At 45.3% G+C, this 13,918-nt stretch overlaps 1 protein-coding gene across 5 annotated transcripts in view; it reads right to left on the bottom strand.

Annotated features, from left to right (window-relative positions):
• Positions 1-13,918, bottom strand: part of SMOC1 (SPARC related modular calcium binding 1) — a 123,977-nt gene that overhangs the window by 16,393 nt on the left and 93,666 nt on the right. For all 5 annotated transcript variants that reach the window (XM_082762678.1, XM_082762680.1, XM_082762679.1 and 2 more), the window contains exons 8-10: positions 9,227-9,419; positions 9,026-9,108; positions 4,566-4,671 (exon numbers count right to left, since the gene is read on the bottom strand). In XM_082762678.1, coding sequence (XP_082618804.1) covers positions 4,566-4,671; positions 9,026-9,108; positions 9,227-9,419 — 382 coding nt within the window. The remainder of the gene's footprint in view (positions 1-4,565; positions 4,672-9,025; positions 9,109-9,226; positions 9,420-13,918) is intronic.

Here is a 13,918-nt window from a genome sequence, read left to right on the forward strand (position 1 = left end):
TTAAAAATCAGCTGCCTTCACTCCTCATTGACTTTTAAAAGATCCTCCTCTTGCACGAACTCTCTTATATCTTTAATTAGGCTAGGATTTCCATAGGACCATAAAGAGAATTTCATATCCAACTTCAATTGAATTGCAATAGGAGTTGGGCATTAACTTCCCCATACTGTTTGAAAGTGTCAATCTTTATTAAAATGTGGCGCAACTTCAGAACACCCCAGAGATGTGCTGAGCTTTACTGAGCCTGCTTCAAACTGCTCAACTGCAGCATGAAAGGCAACCTTGGGGGCAATTTTCTGAAGTACATTTTAGGGCTATTACATGGGAAATAATTGGCAACTTAAAATGAAGGGGCACAGCTACTGTGTTACATGATAAGGGTGGCTGTCATAAGCTGTCCTTTTAAACTAAAACTCCACAGGGCATTAATATTTTTGCTGATGATGTAACAAGCTACAGTGCACACATTTGGGCAATTAAAATTCTGAATCACGGAATAAAGATAGTTTCTTAGGTCAGGTAAACCTAGGCTGGGATTCCCTTTGGGATATTCTAATTTAGAGCCCATGTGATGTGAGCATGACACACGTTTTATTTTCTCTGACTTAGAAAATAGAATAAGATGTACTAAAGTGAAGTTAAAAAAAGAAAAAAGTGGTGCTCCTATTATATAGGATTTATACATGAACAATTTCAACTATGCATCTTTTCAAAAAGGATACGAAACACTGGTAAATAAACTCATTTCCTACAAGCGCTCCCTTAATTACTTTGAAAACATACAGTAACAAGATGTGCCTTGGAGTTATTACATAAACTTAAAATTAAGAATGAATTTTACCAGAGATTTTCTGTTTCTAAAGTCTAAATGAAGTCTTTTTGGCTATTTTGCTGTAATATAAACCAGGGCCACGAGGAAGGGAAGTTCTCATCTCATTTACATTATTGTAAAGCAAGAGTAACTCAATTAAAGTCAATAGCTTTGAACTTGCTTAAACGAGACAAGACCTATAAGGGATTACAAGGTTGTTTTAAGCATGCCCAATAAAAAAAAAAAAAAAGGTCTTATCAGGTTTTACTTACATTGCCTGCAGCAATCCAAATTGTACAGCCTCACTTTGCTGCTACTAGATTGTTTTCGTGTGTGCCAAGTATAAAGTGTGCAGTTTAGCACAGCTCTATGTAGTACTCTGAAGGCAGATCTCTATCATTTCTCCTCATGTTCCTCCTTTTCCCCCATAAAGAAAAAGTAATAACACACTAATTGCAACGCCATGGATAGCTTTGCAGCACATATAGGTAAAGTCTTGAAGACACTCAGCAAACACAGGAAGTTTTCACTCCACATATCCAGGTTCAGACTGAAGGCTGTAGGGTCATCTAATCTCATTTCCTGTATATCATAGGCACAGAACGTGAATCAAATTACTTTTAAGACCATAACTTGGGTTGACTAAAGCAAGTCTTTCTGAAAGGCATCAGGCCTAAGATGAAAGCCTTAGAGAGAGGGAATCCATCACTTCCCTCATTACTTCATTCCGCCTTACAAATGCCCTCACTTTAAAGATATTTTGATCACAAGTTTGTTTATATTCAGCTGATCATGTTCTTCCCTGTTAAGACTAAAGAGCCTGCAGAGCTTTTGTCCCTATGGAGATACTCAGATTATAAGTAATAAGCATCTTTCAAACTTTTTTTTTCTTTATTTCTTTTAATACACTAAGGAAGCCTGAACTCCTTAAGACTCTCACTGTTAGGCTTTTTCAGCCCTTAAAACTTTGGCAAGGTTCTTCTCTGTTTGGTCCCCTATTTTAATGTTAATACTAGAGGTGCATATTGTAGGCCAGTAACATCTCCCTGCTGCCATGGAGAAATGGAAATACACCCCTGTTCCCTAAAACTCCTACTTGCTACTTCTTTGATTATAAATGTTCATTTTTTTGCCACAGCCCCACACTGCAAGCTCATATCCAGAGTTCGATGCACTTCAGTAACTATTCAGTTTGGGGTACTGTGTCAATTCCGTCCCCATTCTGGAAATGAGGCCCTACATTCAGTCCACTCCCCCAAAATGTCCACTCTGCACTTAAAACACATGGGAAAATAGAAGGAGCCAACTGGCCTGGGGATATAGCTTGTTTGCATCAAGTTTGCCTGGCCTTCCCTCTGCGACAGGCATAAGCTTTGCTGATAATACATTTTAAAAGTACTTTAGATTACCAGCTTGATTTGTTCAGCCTCTAAAAGAGCCCCAGAAGATGAAATAATGAACAGAAAAAAACAAAAACGCTGTAAAGGAACAGAAAGAGGTCAGCTACAGAGGAAACTAGTACATGTTTAAATACAGCACCTGTTCTGCCATCATTATGACGAAGATGGAGAAGAGCCTGAGATACGTGAAGCTCTCCTCACAAACACAAATGCCTCAGCTGACATTAAGAAAAAACAGACCTCCTGCTTTCGTTTTCAACATCACCTTCTCAGCAAACCTGGGCCAGGGAGTTACAGGATGAGCACAGTCATAAATCAAATATTTTGTTAGTTCTTAAGCCTGGAAATGAGTTGATTAGCCATATGGGCAAAATACCCATGGAAAAGAGCTTTCATTTCTAGTGCCAAAGTGAAGTTAGGTCACCCAGCAAACTTCCAGATGTTCCTAAAGAGAAGACTGGACATTTCCCACATTGGGAAACTTGGAAAGCAGGATTCATTGCACAGAGACAGCTTCTCAGCTCTGCAAGCTCACACAAAATGAAAGCTGTACTGATTAAATTTTTATTTAAGTATCTAAAATTCCTTGAAATGCCTTTTTTTTTCCCCCAAAATAAATGGTCTCATCATGTCACGATGGGATGGAAAATCTTGACACATACTCTTTGGGTTATGCACCTACCCTAACTGATGCACACGGAAGTTTACGCCAGAGCTGTTTCCCGAATTTAATCATGGCTGTGGGCAGGCAGAATATTTGGGTGGTAGCAGTCTCTCGCCTTACAAAGGACAGACTGCTAAAAGATTTCTTTTTCCCCTTGCAACTGGGCTGCCGACACTGGAGCTGAAAATAAATCAACATGATGACTGTGTGAAGAGCTGGGCAGTGAAAAATTCTGCCAGAAAGGCCTCTATTCAAAGCTGAGAAATACACAAAGCTTGGGGAACATTAGGAAGCAAGCCTGCTGGGTTTATAGAAGTACAGTGGGGGCATATATCTCTGGTCTCTACAATATTGGTTTATATTAAGCTTTATTTTAAGAGTGATGATTACATTGGCTGGGTTTCAGTCCCTGTGCCAAAGATGCCAAATAAATATCAAATACTCTCCAGGGCTTCCTGCCACCCCTACCCACTGCATTTGAACCATGCAAATTACACAAAATTGACATTGGAATGCTTATGGCTGGGAGAGAACGACGTATTTCCCATCCTTGGGGCATTTTTCATCCTGTTTATATGAATACAGACGTGCTAGGCATATACTGCTAATTCAAAAGGTTACAGAATATTCCGTGTGCAGGCACTCAGCCACCAGCCCAATTTGCAAGGTCCAAACGCAAAGTTAGAAACACATGGGTTCACAAGCAATCCATCCTGAAAACAAGAGGCTCAAAGGTGCCACCCAGGAAGTTTTTGTCTTGAGTATTTAAACAAGGCATTGCTTCTTCCTTCTGCATTTTGAAAGAGAAGAGCAAGAGACCAATATTACTCTCAAAATGTTGGAAGTAACACGCACAGAGGCACCTCCTTCATCTCTACACCCGGATGAACATGAGCATATTATGTGTTGTGGCATCCCTGCGTGCTAAGCTAGCACTGTCCCCTTTTATAGTCAGGGGAATCCAGAACCACAGAAGTCTTGCCTAATCAAGGCAATACAGCACTTCTTTTCAAACCGCAGTCTGTTCTCAGTGGACATGGCATGCTGCAGCATTGCAGCTGCTGCACTAAGGGGATTTCCTATCAGCAAGCAGAAGGGGGAGACAAGACCTCAGATTTTCTTCAGTTCCCCAGGAAAGCAGACTTCTGCCCACCTCTTTCAACAGGCCTGACCTGCTGCTTCTTCCATGAGGGATGAAGAGGCAGCTGGTCTGAGGGGAGGGTCATGAAAAATAGCTTCTCTCCTCATCTGCAGACTGGCTTCAGCCCCACAGCAAAACAGCAGTGCTGGTGCTGCCAAGGATTCTGTTCACATTCTTCACTCCCCATGGTAGCCACTAGGCCACACGGCCTCCTTCAATCCATTTGCATTTTATTAGGTCTTTTCATGCACCAGGGGACAAAAGAACAAGCCACTTCCTCCCACTGAGCTCTCATTTCACACTTCAAATGGGCTATACTAACCTTTATGGTGGAACAGCTGCCAGGGAGGAGGGGTGGGAGGAGGCACCCCAGACTACCATGACATGACAGAGCAGCCTCTGAAGACACAGCATTAGTTCATCTCCCAGCAATCTGGATCAGTGGGAATCAGCTCAGAGCATCACCCTTCCCTCCCTCCCCCATCTCATGGGCACCCACAGCTCTGCAGCCACCTTGGTGGGTTCAGCCCGAGTGCTTTCCGGACTCACCTCCCACCCCCAGTAGGTGCCGCTGAGTTAATAGCCTGTACCATGTCCGTAGTGAGAGCATCGAGTAAGCTGGTAATAAATTCAACTTTCTTCCCTTCTGGGCAGCCTGTAGAGAGAAAAGAGGAGGTTCAATGCAAGATCACAGAAGACTGATCTCCTAACGCACTGCAGCAAGGATCAGCCAGAACCCCTCATTTGTTTGTAACGTGGCAGCCATCATCACAGGCCCTAAGGAAAGGCAAAAGAATCCCTCAGTGGGTTTCTCTGCATAGCAATTTGTCCTGCAGCTTTTGTCCAGCATGCACACAGTCACCAACAATATCTGGCAGGAAGGCCATGGGGTTGGCTGGACGACCTCTCCCAGTTCCCTACCAGCATAACCACAGGGATGTGCTGGAAGGGCCTGGCAGATGGAGTTCCCATGGTGACACTTGCAGAGAAGTTTACAAAACAACTCATTACCTCCTGGGTCATCTTCCTTTGAAAACACGTCTGTTCTGAGGTCCTAACTGACAGCTTAAAGTTTCTTAAAGCGTGGGCCAAAATGAGCACTGCTGCTTGTACTCTCCTCTTCAGGCACAGACAGTGCTGCCTGCCGGGAGCTACCACAATAATTCAGTTCTTTTCATGACCACGCTGCATGGGAACTATGTCAGACCGAGTCATCACGTGGCAACAGACCCCAGTCACTGCTGGTTTAGGCAGGAATTGGACAAAGTGGGCTGAAGACAAGCTGGGTAACCATTTCCATGACTTAGTCCTGAGGCCATCCAGTTCCCTTCTGCTATAACCTCAGAAGGGCAGAGTCTCCTGTCAGCCTCCAATGACAGAGTTGAGACAAAAATCTCCATCTCCTCACCTTTATGAAGCAAGCTATGCAGTTTTCTTGCTTTTTAAAGGAGGAAAAGCATGCTTCATTTACTACCATATTAATACTGTAACAATTGCTCTAGCCCACCAAAGAACAAATACACTTTACTTCTACCCATCACCTCCAGAGCCGCTGTCCCAAACCCATCACCTCCCAACTCTGTTGTCTTCTCTAAAGTGAGGTGGTGACGGCTTTGGTGTCACATACTTCTCTTTCCCAAAACCACTGTTTACTACCAATTATTCACCTAGGAGAGCATTACCAGAAAACAGTATCGCCTTAGTAACGAGTAGCAATGTTAACACTTTCTGCCTTTCCCAGGCAAGCAGAGAAGCATGTGTACCCCAAACAGAGCAGCAGAAACCTACTATAATCCCTTGACAGCTGAAAGCAGCTTGCAAATTGATCTGACAAAACTCCCTCCTTTGCACTATTACAGGCTCTGTTCTCTGCAACAGCTAACCAACAGTCCCTAGCCTGTCTCCATACTATGTGTATTACACACACGCACACCCCTCGGCACTCGTTTGGCACATGGTCCAGAAAATGTCAGCATTGTAATGGGTAAGCTGCTATGGCAGCCAGAGGAGACCACTCACTTAAAGGAGCTTTTTGTTGCAGTAATGAGAAGGTTGAAAAACCATTTGCTAGAAGTCATCTCCCTGGGGCCTCAGCATCTCACCGTCTGCAGGAATTAGCAGCTTGCCATTTGCTATGTGCAAGCAACACGTTCCTTCCTTCTTTCTTCTGGCTCTTGTGAGAGCAGCCATGACACAGTTTGTGAAGGGGGTACGTGTAGGTGTGTAACAATTTGTGCTCATGTCTCACCTTAGCCTCTTCTGACTCACTAGGGAATTTTTACATACAAGAATAGCTAATCAGTCACAGAATCACAGAATGGTTTGGGTTGGAAGAGACCTTAAAGATCATCTAATTCCAACCCCCCTGCCATGGGCAGAGACACCTCCCACCAGACCAGGTTACTCCAAGCCCCATCCAGACTGGCCTTGAGCACTTACAGGGGCGAGGCATCCACGGCTTCTCTGCACAACCTGGTCCAGTGCCTCATCGCCCCCTGAGTAAAGAATTTCTTCCGAATACCTAATCTAAATCTACCCTTTTGTAGTTGTACATTGCCGTCTCATGTGGAGCTTCTCATCCATCAATACCCCCAGGTCCTTCTCCTCAGGGCTGCTCTCAGTCCGTTCTCTGCCCAGCCTGTATTCATGTTTGGGATTGCCACAGCCCAGGTGCAGGAGCTCACACTTGGCCCTGTTGAATTCCGTGAGGTTCACGCAGGCCCACCTCTCAAGCCTGTCCAGGTGCCCTGTAGGGTGGCATCCCTTCCCTCCAGCATGTCAACCATACCACACAACTTGGTGTCATTGGTAAACTTACTGAGGATGCACTCGATCCCACTGTCCATGTCACTAGCAAAGATGTTAAACAGCAGTGGTCCCAAAACCAACACCTGAGGAACACCACTTGTCACTGGTCTCCACTTGGACACTGAGCTGTGGACCACAACTCTTTGAGTGCGACCATCCAGCCAATTCCTTACCCACCAAGTGGTCCATCCATCAAATCCATGTCTCTCCAATCTAGAGACAAGGATATCATGGAGGACAGAGTCAAAAGCTTTGACTTTTTCAGGCAGATGATATCAGTTGCTCTTCCAATACCCACTACTGCTGTAATCCCATTGTAGAAGGCCACCAGATTTGCCAGGCGTGATCTACCCTTAGTGAAGCTGTGCTGGCTGTCAATCACCTCCTTATTTTCCAAGTGCCTTAGCATACTTTCCAGGAGGATCTGCTCCATGATCTTTCTGGGCAAAGAGGTGAGACTGACTGGCCTGCAGATCTCTGGGTCTTCCTTTTGTCCCTTCAAACCTCAAGTCTGCATCAAAAGATGACTGAGCACAGCATCTTCCAGACAGACAAACCAGGATCATTAACTCTCCTCCTTCATCTCCTAATCTCTCCATCGTATTTCTAGTGATGGGAACCATCAGGGACAGGAACCATACATCCGAGCACAGAGCTGAAGTGTACTCAGGTACAAAAGTGGCTTGAGCTAAGGGGGGAACTATCCTGGAGTCTGATGCTGGGACCAGACCACTAAGCTACAGAGCATCCTACACATGTCCTCTTGTGCCTTTTGTAGTTCCTATGCCCCTGTCCAGCTGCAGTGCAGAAGAAGGAAGAAGAAACCATTCTGTCTTCCTGAGACATCAGACTCTCTGAGACCCAAAGTAAAGGATTTCCACTGAATTCTTGGAAGGCATAGGGGAAATGCAGGGAAAGGCAGTAAAGCAAGGGGAGAAGGGGACAGAGAATAAAGGAACCAAGGTTATTCTATTTTACAATGATTTCCTAAGGAAATGAGCCTTAATGCAATCATTTAGCTGGTCTGCTGGTTTCCCTCCCTCACCCCTCAAAGTAATACTTGAGCCAATTGGCTAATATCATTCAAACGTGAGAAGGAGGCATATAGGAAATTTCTACATGACTTGTGAAAATGAGCAGCTGCATAGTAGAGAGCCCTGCTGAGGGCAGCACTGCTAAGCAGAGAGCTATGGGGCCCAATGTCAAGAGCTAGCAGGAGAAGAATTAGGAGATGCAGAAGGCAAATCTGGAACAAATCTCATTTCCTTTGCTAACCTGCTCAGGGATAATTCACTTTATGTTAGTCCTAGAAAGAGCCAGGAAAAGAGAAGTGCTACCAGCTCTTTCTGTGGAGTTCCTGGTCTCTAGTGCTCCCTCATGGTGGAAAGGGACCCACTGTAGCTTCTGGTTTTGAACAGCTGTTTCCCACCTAGGAGAGCAATGGCTGATCTCTGTGAGGGCTCTTCACTCTGTTCCTTACAAAGGCAGAGGGAAGAAAAAACAGAGCACAGGCAGGTAGGATGGCATTTTTAAGAACTGCTCAGACACTTACACCCAGCACCTCTTCTTAACAGAAACAAGGTATGCAAACAGGAAATTGTGAGTTGTCATTTTGTGAAGATGGGAAAGACGAACAGAAAGCAAGCAGCAATGGGAAATAAAGTAGGCCCCAAGTAGAAAGCAAGGAATCTAGTTCAGATAAATAAACACACGGCATTAAGTGACCTTAGTGCACCACAAATACTGTCCTGCCAGCCCCTGCAGTGTCAGGCAACCAGTTGGTCCACTGACAATTGACATTTGTGTCCTCCGCTATTGCTCAGATGGCCATCAAGCTGCTGAAAAGCCCTGCTAAATGGAAAGGATACTGTCCTGGCTGCAGTTTGGAAAAAAAAGAAAAAAAAGTTTTAAATGCCAAGCACATTCTTTCCTCAGGGAACCTTCAGGCAACTTTCCCCCCCCACCCCCCCTACAATTCTGATCTCAGACGTGTTTTAAAGGAAGGGCAGATAGGTAATAAACCAGCCCCAAGAACACTCCCAGCCTCTTCAAGTTATCCAAAATAACACAGAATAAAACCCGTGATAAAGCAAGCACAGTGAAGGAAATCCCCCATCTCAACAAGAGTCTTCTCGGCCTCTTGAGAGTCCCAAGGTGAGATGAGCAGAGAAGGCAGAGGCAGGATTTTGTTCCTCACTAACCTGGAAGTTCTCTGTCCTTGAAGGGATCATCAACCTCTGTGCTCTTCGATCTGGCATCACTTTCACACACTGGGGTCTCATAGCTGAAAAAGAACAGCAGATGCTGAACTATGTGATATAGCTTTATCAGGTGCATTAACACTATTTTCTTCACATCTCATCTCCTCCAGACAGGCATCTCACCAGGCTTACAGCTCTTACCGAGTGGAAGTACCAGGCAGGGGGCGTCCTGTGTCCACCAGGACGCACCAGCAGTACCCAGTTGACTGGTGGCACTGCACTGGTTTGTAGAGCCCTCCCGGAGCACACTCGGGGATGACGATACCCTCGCGGGGGTTCTGCCTGGCCTCCTCCAGGGCACTCTGCCTTTCTTGGTCGCAGGAGTGAACTTTCTCTAGAAGACAGGAGGGAGGTTGGAGGGGAACAGAGAAATAAAGTCAAATCAAGATCACTTTCCTCAGCTCAGCAAGTCAGGGATACCCTTCGCAACAGGAGATCTTTGTGTGTTTTCTTCCCAGTAAACACCAGTACGCCTATATCCCTGCACCCTATGGAGTGAGAGACTTGAGGGTTGAGAACTTCTTCCTACAATCAATTATAATGCTACAAGATTAGAGATTAAAGACATTGACAGCTACATGTCCAGCAAGCCAGGGAGAGCAAGAAAACTGTTTCTGTTCACCCAGGTTTTTGGCCTGCCCTACTCCCAACCATCTCTTCCTCCAGAATGCAGGGCACTCTTCTTTCTCAATAGAATTCCTCCAGCACAAGCCCAAGAGAGCAGAATGGTACCATTTAAACACCAATTTATCCAGAACACAGAGCACCAGAGGGGTGCAGAATGGGATATCCCATCTACCTACACTGCCAGCACCTCTCCCGCACACTCCACCATGGTTCCCAATTGGAAAGTCAAGGACACCCAACCAACACCATCTTCTTAACCATCCACCCTGAGGTAGGTGGGACCCTATACCTCAGCAGCTAATTCCACAGGAAAGGATATTTCCAAGGACATCATCAACTCAAGAACAGAGGACACAGATGACATGCACCAAGCCTGGTACCCAACAACTTCAGCCCTAATGCTGTTTTTTTTTTACACCATCTGCAGAGGAGTGAAGCGTGGAAAGGTGCCCTACTGCTGCCTCTTGTGTGGACCAGACATTAAAGGGGTAAGAGATGCACAGAGTATCCGTAGGATACTAAGATCTATTTGTCTCAACAGCCAGAAGTTCTCAATTGGAAGTCTTCAAATATTCTGGCCTTTTGAAGAGTAGGAAAATAACTTCAGCCTTGGAAACCACCAAAGGTAGTGAGAGGAAAAGAAATCATGCACGTAAGAGAGAAAAGCAGTCAAAGCTGATGATCACAGAATTAAAACATATGAAGCCTGGGCTAAAAACAAAACAACAACAAAACAAAACAAAAACAAAAACAAAAAACAACAAGACAACACAAGTGCTAAGTGTTATCCTTAAGAGAGCAATGAAAACCACAAGTGGGAACAGAAGTTCTCTCCTTCCCTAGCTTTCCCCTCCCTTGCAGTTTACTCCATTTTTTCTCTTTAAAAAGTCAAAACCGGGAACCAACTCCAGCTTTCAATACACAAAATGTTTCAGCACTGACAGGCATTGATGCCAGGGGCTCATCCCAAACCTGCAGCCACAGCATTACCTGAGCACCCTTCTCCAGGACAGGCTGGGCACAGAAACAACAGCACTTGCTGTCCCCGTGTATTTTGCCTGCCTGCCTGCACCCCCATCGGCTATGCCTTATATTTTATTTTGGTGACAAATTGTGGGAGGACAGACAGGAGCTTTTGTTCTGCGTGTGGGGAACATACAGGGTGATGTTTCACTGCTTGCACCCTTCAGCTTGGTAGCAGCAGGTGGAGCACGCAAAACGCAGCATCTCCCACATCACAGCGTGCTTTGGGTACCGGCCACACTGCTGCTGGTTTCTGAGCAAACCGCAGCACCTACCAAAAGGAGCCTCAAAGACCCAGCACGGTTTCCCTCTCCTCGAGGGCACCTCAAGCCTGCCACACACAAACCCCCACAACCGAAACACAGAACGCCAACTTTTAAGTGTCGGCAAGTCTGACTCAAGCAGAGAGAAACTCGATCAGGAGGGAGCAGGAGGGGGATAAAGTCAACAAAAACCGAAAGGCAGCTCGAGCCTCAGCTGATATTTAAGCTGACTTCACTTTGCTGACAGATTTCACATCTGAAAAAAACAGGCCCCGTGACTGCTCCCAGGCTGCATGTGGACAGAGAGGCCATTGAGCGGAGGGCTGCAGGCTCCCTGCGAGCCTCTTACATCACGGGGGGCCCCGCGGGCTGCCCGGTGGCAATCTGCACCTCGGGCCGCAGGTGAGGAGGAGCATTCATGCGGCTTGTCGAAGCACAGCCAGGGCCAGAATTCCCTGCCTGTCATCGTTTTATATAAGAAGCAAAACAAAACAAACGCCTACTGGACAGAACTACATTCCGGGAATTTTTCGATCTAAATCCCCAAAGCTTCCTGAGTGCACAAACCCAAACCAAGATCTCTCAGGTCTTTTGAGTCTTGCAAAACCAGCGCTACGAAAATCTCTGGACAAAAATTGCCAAGCGTGCATGTGAGGACAGAATCTTGCAGGTTTTGTTCAGCTGATATTAAGCAGATATAAAAATGCAAACCCCACCATTGTCACCCATCATTGTCATTTCAGTGGCCCTTTGTTAACAATCATATCACTGCAGCTGAAATTGCAAGGAGATGTGATTTTTCTCTTTTCTAGCATGCACGTAGAAGCAGCCACTACGCAAGTCCCATCTATTTCATTGCACCCTAAAGAACACAAAACAGCCATACTGTGGTAAAACAAAGGCCCAACTTGTCTGTCTGATCTTCAATCATGGCCAAAAGCAGATACTTAGAGAACAGAGAACTAGGACAAGCATATACTTAATTTCCCCCTGTATTCTTCCAGTCTCAACTGCTTATGGGTAAGAAACTTGCAGAAACAGAAGGACTTTGCATTCAATAAGTAGTAATGGCTTTGCACTTCCACCAGTTTGCCATATCCCTCCTCGTAAACTTTTATTGACTACAACACCCTGCAGCGAGTGTTTGGCTCAACTACATGTTGTGTGTAGAACACAGCACATACTTTGGTGGGATCTAAACCTGGCTCCAACTAGTTTTGTTTTCCTACCCTAGTTCTTCCGAAGGATGAGCCAGTGAATAATCACTCTGCAGTCGCTCCCTCACTGCCTCTCATTGCTTTATGGATTCCTACTTCACCTCTTACATGCTGAACAGTCCCAGCTGATCCAGTTGCTCCTCCTCTGAACCTTTTCCTGATCAACTTTATCTTCCCTGAGCTAGAGGGGATCAAAGCAGCAATTACACTGACATTAAATGGTGGCTCTGACAGCAGACTTGTGGAAAGTTCCTTGGGTGCCATATGTCTAATAGGCAGAAGAGAGTATTAACTAGCACCAGCCCCTGGAGAGGCTCTTCCCTCCAAGCTATCACTAACAGCTCTTAATTCCCTTCAAAACAAACATGAATATTAATATCTTATGTATATTCCAACAGCCAGCAAAATCAGCTGGGAAATCCATACCATCAGCTTCCCTAGTATTAGTACGGGGCCTGGCATGAACCTCATGCAGCATGACCCTGCAGAACAGCCTCTCTGGTAACAAAGGGACCATCAGATGCTATCCTGGCTCCAGCACACTCAAGTCAGCCTGTTCCAGTCTGGTGGCTTACTGGAAACTTTGCTGTTGCTGCCAAGGCCAAGTTTATGGAGGATAGGGAAAGCCTATGGCTAAGGTAGAAGGTTTAATGCCAGCTATGAAATTAAAGTGTCATCTCAAAAAGAAGCATATCTTTATTGCATGGGTAGGGTACTTAAAAGCCCATTCCCTGTTTCAGTTAATGGAGGTTGCAGACTAAGACATAGAGAAAGGCTCTAGGGAAAGGCTTTCCTCCTTTCCCTATATTAAACACTTAGGGAGAGACGAATATTTAAGACAGCAAATCAGTGAGTGATAAACAGCCTTCCCTTATTTTCTGCCATCTCTGCTTTGACTTATGACAGCCATCAGCAAAGACGCTGAGTAACAGTTGCCAGCTTGCAGGTGCTGGGTAGCAAAACCTTTCAGTGACAGCAAATCCAGGCTACATCAAATTCAGTGACAGCACAAAAAGATGGGGTGTGCATGCAGACACAAAAGAGAGAATCACTGGCAGAAATAAACATTTTACTTTAATTTCTCATCTCTAAAATGCTAACTTTGAGTTACTTCTTACTCCTCACTGCTTCTAACACTCCTTAAAACATTTTTAAAAGTAGCGTCTCTGAAGCCATGAGCTATTGCAGGAAAGCAGGGTTTGGACATCTGCAGTTGTACATTATTTATGCAACTATTTTCCCCTAGTAATGGCCTTCTGAGAAATACATGGTCAGATTCATAAAAAGGTCTCTCATTCCTGGTCCCTTAAGTATACGCACTCAAACACACATCTAGTGCCTGCACAATAAAAATAAAAATGATGGATGAGGTAAGGGACTCATCTGACTGTCTAATAAACGAGATGCTTATTAAAGAGATGGGGTGTTTGTTTACCTTGCAAAGTTGAGAAGGGAGGGCGTCTAGCAGCCTCTGACCAAAGGCTTGGGTTCGACAGCTCTCATGCTCAGCTTGTGGGGCTGGATGCAGGCAAAGCACTGCTCTGGGAACCAAGCAGCTTTCCCCTGTTGCTCTCCTGATGTGTAACAACTCTCACTGCTGGCAGAGCCAAAGGACCAAACACTGAGCACTGGGGCTGCAAGGATGCTGAGGATGGTTAGGGTGGGACAAGGGTGGGACACAGGGAAGATTTCCCATCCAACCA

Source organism: Aythya marila, assembly GCF_965140915.1.
Source record: "Aythya marila genome assembly, chromosome: 5".
In the NCBI taxonomy this organism is placed as follows: domain Eukaryota; kingdom Metazoa; phylum Chordata; class Aves; order Anseriformes; family Anatidae; genus Aythya; species Aythya marila.